The sequence below is a fragment of the Triticum urartu genome, chromosome 2A (genome assembly GCF_056163025.1).
Source record: "Triticum urartu cultivar PI428250 chromosome 2A, HENAU_Tu73, whole genome shotgun sequence".
In the NCBI taxonomy this organism is placed as follows: domain Eukaryota; kingdom Viridiplantae; phylum Streptophyta; class Magnoliopsida; order Poales; family Poaceae; genus Triticum; species Triticum urartu.
Window position 1 is genome coordinate 734,129,057 of NC_141874.1, and position 9,361 is coordinate 734,138,417.

The 9,361-nt window shown below is 47.4% G+C and overlaps 1 protein-coding gene across 2 annotated transcripts; it reads right to left on the reverse strand.

The window, feature by feature from the left end:
• Positions 1-1,336: 1,336 nt before the first annotated feature.
• Positions 1,337-6,075, reverse strand: LOC125534426 (protein FLOWERING LOCUS T-like). 2 transcript variants are annotated; one of them, XM_087545256.1, is made up of 5 exons: positions 6,062-6,075; positions 2,356-2,536; positions 2,172-2,233; positions 1,919-1,959; positions 1,337-1,745 (listed from the first exon to the last, which is right to left on the reverse strand). In XM_087545256.1, the coding sequence occupies exons 1-5, from the start codon at positions 6,073-6,075 to the stop codon at positions 1,519-1,521; spliced, it is 525 nt and encodes a 174-aa protein (XP_087401382.1). In that variant the 3' UTR covers positions 1,337-1,518. The 2 variants fall into 2 exon arrangements, with proteins under 2 accessions (XP_087401382.1, XP_048553617.1); XM_048697660.2 differs by lacking the exon at positions 6,062-6,075 and having other exon boundaries at positions 2,356-2,593.
• Between the last annotated feature and the right edge of the window lie 3,286 nt (positions 6,076-9,361).

Sequence of the window (9,361 nt, forward strand, 5' to 3'; positions counted from 1 at the left end):
TATATCTAGCTCACACACATTTATTGGTTTATTTGGCTCTACGTACGTACAAGCGCGCTCGCTCCATCCAAACGTACAGCCAGCCAGCTTGCTCAATTCATTGTCTCCTCCTCCCACGATGACGATGACCATAGCGCCTCGTCCGACGACTCGGGCGATCCTCCACCGGCCGCCGACAGCTACAGTTGCGACGGCGACCGGAAGGGGAAAGGGCCGGCGAGGAAGTGATGAAGATCCACTTTCTTCGGTTTAATTTCAAGTACTTAGATGTAGTTTAAAGTTGTCCGTCATTTGTGTGAACTCCGGCGATCTCTTGAACATCCGTTCATAATCTTTTGGTGAACGTATTGTGCTTGCCTATGTCTATTTGATGATTTAAGTAGTTTGATTGACGTTGCATGGTTTAGTATGGATATGGAAGATCGGATATGAGATACACGGATGTGGATGACGCGATTTGAGGAGTCGCCGGCCAGCCCACGGACGCACCAGGACACGTCCGCGAGCGTTTGAGGGCCCGGATTTGCCTAATCTGGTTGTAGATGCTCTTATATAGTAGTGTGCTTCTCTTCTCCCTTGATGTAGTTGCTCCAAGTAGTGGGTGGTGTCTTTATTGTCCTTTGTGTAGCAGCTAGCTTCAGTCTGACGAGGTGAAGGAGGGTTTCAGCAGCCACCGCTCAATATTGATCTCCTTTTGTGTGGCGATGACCATTAGAGCCTAGATCTCCTTCACACAGTGGCACAGTTATAGGGGTGCCGTCGTAGGAAGATGAGATGAAGAAGGAAAAGTAGGCGATGTTGGGGGTTATTGATGAGAACATGGTCGAGTGAGGATGAGAATAGAGGAATGGATCACGATTAGAGTTACAAAGAGTTACAACCATGTCGGAAGATACATGGGATTGAGCATACAATCATTAAAAGATCTAGTAAAGAGTTGTATGCATTGTGTAGCAAATCACATGAGCAACTTTCAAGGATCGTCTACACATCTACGATAATATAGCAGACACTTATGAAGATCCATCCACGGTTATTAGACCAACATAGATGGCTCTGGGTGGTAAGTGGTATCCTTCGGCTATACTTTTGCGATCGGGTGGTTTTTTTCCTCACCATCCAATAGTTATTAGTACTTTCACAATCAACTTGGCACACACTCACACCCCCGGTTTGGCGAGGTTCTCCTTTCCGAGGGAACAAGGGCATAACATATTGTTTCACAATATAAAAATATATATTAGAGAAAGCATTATTCATTTGCCAACAACAACACGTATATTATGATTATTAAATGTTTAAGCCATGCACCAAGTACACGGTATATTCCGGCACAAGTAGGTACTGCCGATCGAGATGGCCAGTATTACACAGTGTCACAGTATGTGTATCTGAAGCAGCTATATATCTAGCTTACTACACATATTTATTCCTTTATTTATATATTTAGTGTGACACGTTTGGATGGAGCGATCGCGCGCTTGTACGTACTACGTAGTGCCAGACAGCTTGCTCGATTCACCTGTACCTCCGGCCACCGCAGCTGCCCTCCCTCTGGCAGTTGAAGTAGGCGGCGGCCACCGGAGCACCGAGGCCGTAGCACTCGGCCAGGTCCCTGGTGATGAAGTTGGAGCGCCACCCTGGCGCGTAGATGGCCTGCCGCGCTGCCTGCCGGAACACGACGAATGCCACACGGTGGATCCCCGCCGTCGGCCGCGGCTTCTCGTACGCCACCACCTCGGTTCCTGCATGCAGCCATGCACACACGCAAAAAGTTTGATTAATGGTTCCCACTTGACTATCTGTTTTTCGCTAGGAAAGGCAGTTGGAGAGAATAATTGACATGGTACATGTACTCTGTAAATTAGCTTCTTTTTGCGGAATTAAACCGAAGCAATTAGCTTAATCCGATTCTTACCGCGGCTCACGTCACCTCCATCTGGTATGTCTGTCACCATCCTGAATGTAGTCAAGAAATTAAACCGAAGCAATTAGCTTAATCCGATATACCAGTATATATAGCAGTACTAGTAAATATATACATACACTAATGATTATATATTTTTCTCACGAAATGGTTAGCACACAAAGTGCAAGCATGGCATGCACGACGAAAAACAAAGGTACCTAGCTAAGGGTAAAGCTAGCTAAATCAGCCAGCATGCACGTACCAATGGAGGTACTCCCGTTGGGAAGGGTTAGTTGGGCTGGGTACATCAGGGTCGACCATCACCTGAAACATGGCACATGCATGTCAGTCATGCAACGCATATGCATGTTAAAACTAACGACGTGCATGCATGCGTGATTTCATGCAACCAAATGATGCATGCGTGGAGACGTATGGCCACTCACGAGCGTGTAGAGTGACCCGCGGCGTCCTGTGATCCGCACCGTCGGCTGGTTCTCCACCTGCGACGGCCTCAGCTCGGACCCGTTGGTGATCTCCCTGTTGCCGTACATCACCCTCAGCTGCGCCGCCATGTCGAAGTAGTCGACCACGTCGCCGACGATCCTCCCCACGATCAGCGGATCCCTCGACGCCATGCTCGACTTAACTAACCTTGCTTATGTTTAGGTTAGATGCTTGAGTTCTGCCTTACGTGGAAGCTTGGTGTGGTATATGCAGCGGCGTACGTACTGCTATTTATAGGCGTCCCGGTGAAGTCCCCTCGCACAAGTTCTCAGTGTGAGCACGGCTCAAAAGATACGAGGTGTGGTGTGCCTTTTCGCCAATCCTAGACTGATCACAAGTACCTGAAAGATACCGGACTGTAAAAGTGTTGACGAGCGACATCGTAGAATCTGTGGCAGCTCCATCGGTTATGATCGGACGGATGACATGTTGCCGCCAGAGAGTTTGGATTGTGATCCGACGAATGAAAATCGTTGCCACTTTGCACCAAGTGGGATAGGGGCTTCTTGGAATCTGATAACTTTCTGCACTGGTACATCTCAATCTTTTAGGCCTAGATAGTGGAAAGGGGCCGTTTGGAGTTATAATCTGCACCTCGACAAAATCTGAAGCTACCGTGCCAAAAATAAAATACAATTCTTCTTTCTTCTTACAAGATACATCCAATACAACTACTGGAGTACATCTTCAACATTCTCCTGCTCAACATAGTGTGGAATACATTCTTGACAGGAAACTAGCGCTAAGGGTCAGCACAAGCCGTGTGGTAGCTGAATGCAAAAATAACGTTGGGGTTTTGGCTCGCAAGTCACCACCAAATCTGTTGTTCTCCAAAATGAAATGGCCTGGGAAACCCCTGCACCGATAAGGACTTTGAGTTTTTCTATGCCTCTATGACTATCACAGTGGGAGATGGCGCCAAAACGCCTTTTTGGGACTCCCCGTGGCTTCTTGGTTGCAAACCCAAAGATATTGCACCGCTCATCTTCGAGGCCTCGAAAAGAAAAGAATTGGAAGGTCCTGAGGCCCTCAAGGGGAACGCTTGGATCCTCAAGATCAACCAAGTCGCGGTTGTCTCCTCCGCCCACATTCGGGAATTCTTCACTATTTGGATGCTCCTAAATGATGTCCACCTGAAAAACCTGAACGAACTCCCCCGCCCACCCCCGCGTCGCCCGTGTCTGGCGACACGGGGGAAACCCTCGCCGCCGTCCAGAGCTCCCCTCCGCCACCAGTACACCCGCTGTGCCGCCGCCGGAGGGACGGCCGGCGAAGCCGCGCCGCGCCCGGGGATGGCGGCGGCGGGGCGATTTCGTTCCTGCACCGGCACCCCCGCCCCCGCTGCAGTCCCTCTCCTCCGTCGCTGCCTCCCCGCATCGCTGCCGCCGGTCGGCCGGCGCGGCCGCACCGGGCCTGGGTTGGCTGCGGCGTGTGTGGCGGATGCGCTCGCCCCCCTCCCCGCCCCCTTGCGCTGAGGACCCTCCCTCCCGCCGTCCCCCAGATCGGATCTGGCGCGCCGCGGACTCCCTCCCCGTCCAGCTGCTGCACCGCGTCCTGCCATCCTGCTCGGCGGCGCGGCCGCGCCCGTGTGTTCCTCCCCCGTCCGCCTCTGCCACCCCACTGGTGTAGCCCCCCTTCTTGCTGATGTCCGTTGGGTTGGGCAAGGCCCTTGGGGGAGTTGGCCGGGGCTCGGTCCTGCCTCGGTGCAGGCCACCCTCCCTCCTCGAAGGCGTCTCTTCCGAGCTACGGTGACGACCCCTGCTTGTGTGTGGTCACGGCGATCCTCGACCAGTCCGGTGTAGTTTTCGCAGTGGATCTTTGTCGACACCGCTCCGGTCCCGACGTCCATGGACCTGCGTTCTCCAGTGTCCTTGGTCTGCCGGCGTCCTTTACCAGCGCGGTTTCGGCCCCGGTGCACCAACGGCTGCGTCCCTTCCAGCCTCGGTTCGCCGGAGTTCGGGTGGCTTCGCCTCCGGCAGCACGGATCCGCGTTCTCTTCCGGCTCCGGATTGCTGGTTGCGTCGGCTGCCTTCCTTCCATCCACGTCGGCTCTCTACACCGCTGCCTCTCCGATCCCGTCCACCTACGAGCCATGTCGGCTCCAAAGCTTGTGTTTTTGTTGGCGGCAGGTGCAGCCCCACCCCCCTTCCTAGGTTTCAGTCGATGTGCAGGTTGGCTCCGGCATCTTCGGATCTTGACCTGGTGGCTTTGGGATCGCTCGGACTCAGGCCAGGCGAAATCCATGCTCGGCTTGCCGATGCTGGCAGCGACGACGCTCGCGGGTGTCGTTTTCCTTTCTGGAGGCGCTGCCAAGGCCTTTATCCGTGCCCCTCTACGAGCATCAGGGGAAACCCTAGGTCCGGTTCACCGGATCGGATGGCGGCGGCGTCACTACGTCGTTCCCCCTTCTTGAAGGCGTCATCTTGCTCGCTCGTGGTGTCCCCGGTGTTGGATTTGAAGATGTTTGATGTCATGCTGCTTCGGTCTGCTCCTCTAGTTTTAGGCTTGGTGGGTTTAGTTGTGTTCCTTACTCTGTTCGGGCTGAGCACCCTGTCTCTCTATGCTCCGGGCACCATGTTCATGCCTCTTTGCGTTCATGTCATGAGTTGTACCCCTTGTTGTACTCATTCTTCTCTTTCTATCAATGAAAAGATACGCAATCTTTGCGTATTCGCAAAAAAATAAATGATGTCCACCTTCATGAGCAAATCGAAGATACCATCGTCTGGAAGCACGCGAACGATGGGATATACACGGCGGTCACCGCACACAAGGCTCAATTCTAGGCTTGAGTCCTTCCCCTTTTGACTGTATGGTTTGGAAGGCATGGGCACCTCCAGATGTTATATTCTTTGCGTGGTTGGCAATGCAAGATAGGATTTGGACAGCCAATCATTTATAGCAATGAGGTTGGCCAAATTGTGGCCTCCGCAAGCTTTGCAATAGGGAGCAAGAAACGGGTGCCCACATTTTCTTCAAGTGCTGCTTTACGATTCGGATATGGAAGTCTCTCATTGAGAGGCTTGGTCTCGCACACATGGATACATCCGAGTGGCACATGGATGAATCCTTCTACGAATGGTGGGACAAGAGAACTGACAATCGCAACCCCAATCGGCAAGCTTTTACTTCTCTCACCATACTTGTCTCGTGGACCATTTGGAATGAAAGAAATGCACGGGTATTCCGTCATAAGAGTGTGCCAACGACCGTCCTACTCACCGCCAAGCTTTTGGTGACCGTGGGCGCAAAAAAATTAGGAGATATTCTTGTGGGCGAGTAATTCCCATGCTGTACCTGTGAGTGTTGTAAAACTCTAAACTCTATTCTCTCCTTATTTAATAGATGAGGCAAATCTTATGCCTCCGTTTAAAAAATGAAATATTGAGAAATCAATTACCATAAAGGGGCATACAAACATATCTACTAACCTCTATGCTATTCCATATGACGCTGATCATCCTGTTACACGTTACAATTTCTCAGGCATGCCTATCTCTCAGGCAACTGAGATTTTGCTAGATCTTAGTGAATATGGTACAAAATTAAGCTAGCAATCACCATCAAAATAACCCTAGCAAAATTCAGCAAAATGGATCCAATGGGCTATGTGCTCGACTGGGGTTCAATAAGTTCTTAGACAACCGAGAATTTGGCATCCTGTGGTTCTTTCAATAGTACACAGCAGCACAAGTTTTGACATGACGATATTTCTAATGGCGCGCCTATGATACACTCTATTACATATGATACATTCTATTACATACGGGACGGCCGAGGAAATCGTGAGCCATAAGCCTAGAGGAAGAACTGTTTGTGATGCATGTTCGTCTATGATTGTGCTTTAAAATGGGTCTTGTGTGAGAAATTGTCTCTCATGGTTTTATCGGCCACTTATAATACAATTTGAATGGGTTAATTTAGGGACCTCATGTGGGCGACCGTCTTTGCTTCCTAACTACCTTTGATGGCTACCTTAATTGGCCGATAACCTGCTATATTTTCCAAAACAGAGGCAAAAGAGCCTCATCGATTAATTAAGAAGAAGAGAGTTTCCTAATTAATTAACAGAGAACCAGGCAAAAACCGATCAGGCAAACCACACTTGATGCATGAAACACCACAGCTAAACAAGTGGCCCAACAAAACACTCTCAACACACGACAACTGCAAACCCAGACGCCCGCTATGATGCTATATACTCTCTAGATCCCAGCTAGGTGGTTCGGTACCCGCCCATCATTGATCCTTCGAGCTACTTAAGTTCAACCCACAACTGCATGCTTCTCCAGAATCTGATATGTTTCCCAGAAAGCACCGCAACTTGGCGGCCTTGTGTCGAATTTTCACCATTTGAGCACTTTGGGTGTTGATTGTACACCAACTACTTCTTGGTGTCCAAAGTTACTAATTTTGACTATTGCCAATTCTTGTATTTTTTTCTCTGATTATGTATTTGGGTAGTTTATGCTAGAGATGGGAAGTATTGAGGGTGGGGTGGGGTAGATTTGTGGGAGAGGGGCAATATTTTGTTATTTTACTTATGTTTATGATATACTCCCTCCGTCCCAAAATAAATGTCTTGACCTTAGTACAATTTTTTGTATTAAAGTTAGTACAAAGTTGAGACACTTATTTTGGGATGGAGGGAGTACTAGATAATTGCCCGTGCATTGCAATGGGGACATAAATATTCTAGTAGATTAGTAGTATGTGATTCATGTCCTATTTATTGTTAATAAAAGTGTTTAAAAAGGATTTTATTTGGTAAACATTTATTGACTTACCAAAGAAATTTTTATTTAAATTCAATAAGATATGGACCGGTTGAGGCGGTTTTCCATCAAAACAGGTGAGAAAAAGCAAAAGGGGCGGGGACCAAAAGGGAAAATGGGAGGAACTTGGACAAAGGGTCGAGTGTAAATCTAGGAGGTGAAACAGGGAACCTTAGGTCTTTCTTAGATATATAGGAATTTGGTATAAAATGGGTAGTTGGCAAAACTGGGGAGTGGGGAGGGAGGAGAAATTGAGGTTTGTATAGTTTTTTTTGTCTTAGTAATGTTATAGTCGTATGTGCTACCTACATAATGGACCGAAGCTGGATATACAGTGGAAAGAAAAACCACATACTTAGTCCAACGCCTACCGGAATCAATTCATTGATCAAACTTCTTTGGTACACACTTATGATCCAGGTAAAGTAACGAACTTCAACATCATCTCTCATTTGGTCGTTTCTCCAGGAAACCATACATGTTTGCACTAGAGCTCCTGGTACACCGATTGCACTATTCTCCGTAGCAGGGCTTAACGCTTCAGAAGACTTCTATATATTAATCGATGAACACAACATATAATCCCCCCTTCCGGTTTAGAGGGCATATCTCAAACATAAAAAGATAATAATTCTAAGGCTCATTGTATTCGGAACATGCATATATAGCTATGTCCATATTAAATTCTGTCAGATTTTTGTTCTCAATGTATAATATACCGATGCATGAAGGAGCAAGAGAGTCATGCATGTAGCATTAACGTGTTGTCTAGCACATAAGTAGTTCATCCTTAGTTGATGTGATTTGTAAGATGAGCCCAATAAACAAGAAAGGAGTATCTAACCATATTATATCATTTCAAATCTAAATTTGAAACATAGTCCGAGACAACAACAAAAAGGATAAATATCAACGTTAATACTCCTTCCATTTCACAATGTAGTGCGTATATATTTTTTGAGAAGTTAAACTTTGAGCAAGTTTGTAGAGAGAAAAAAAATACATCTAGAATAGCAAATACGTATTCTGAGATACATCACAAGACATACTTTAGTATTTTATATATTTTATATTGTAGATATAAATAGTTTTCTCAGTAAACTTGGTCAAAACTTATAAAGCTTGACTTTTTAGAAAATATATATGCACTATATTATGGAACGGCGAGAGTAATGGGTAATCCAAATCGGGCAATGAATTTGACCCATTTCAAAAAGGAATAATGTCTACAGAAAACTAGACATCAATTTTAAATAAAGATAAAACTCAGGCTGGCTAGCCCACCACCCATGGTGCTACCTAGTATGAAATGAACTCGGGTGACTGCTATATCTACCAGATCTTTTTGGGCCAGAAAGAAAGACCTTCTCTTGACCAGTGACCATGTACCCAGACGGTGGTGCGATATATACACAAGATGCATAGTACGTAATTTTGGCACCATCGTCAGGACAGGACTGTTCCAATCGCCGCACATTCTTGAATATATCGCACCGCCGGGGGAAACCAGCGACCGAATCCACGACGATTTTGCATCCCTTCGTTGCCGACAGGAGCCCCGGACTGTACAGCACGTGCGCTGGCTGCAAATCCAAGAGGAATAAGCTGGAGCTCGACGGCGACGGGAGAATGATTAGATGAGAGCGACTACAGATCGATGGTCAGCCATGCAAGTTGCAAACAGAATTTATGCGTGATCCCACGATGGGGCACGTGACGCGTCTGCGCAGGGCATCCGGCAGCAGCTCCCCCGCTTGCTCGTCGATTTGCCGACGGCAGCTTTTTTCGATCTATGCACAGGCACCACTCATAGGAATCCTGCGTGGTTGGGTCCGGTGAGCGAGAGAATTGACCTAGGAAACTTCTTTCTCTTCAATAGTACTACTGCACTCACCCTTTTTCAAAATATATACTAGGTGTATAAGTTTCTTCCAAAATCGAAGTTATGAATGGTCGATCAAGTTTAAAGATTTCAAAATATAAGGTGCATAATTTTTGTCTAGAGTCAAAGTTTTGTTGGTTTTTTCAAGTTTAAGAATAAAAGATTATTTCTACAAATATGGTCAAATTTGCTACACTTTGACGTAAGGGCATCTCCAACGCCGACCCTCAAACCTCTGCAACCGTCCGGACCACGAAAGCCATCCAACTCTGACCTGTATCAGTCTGC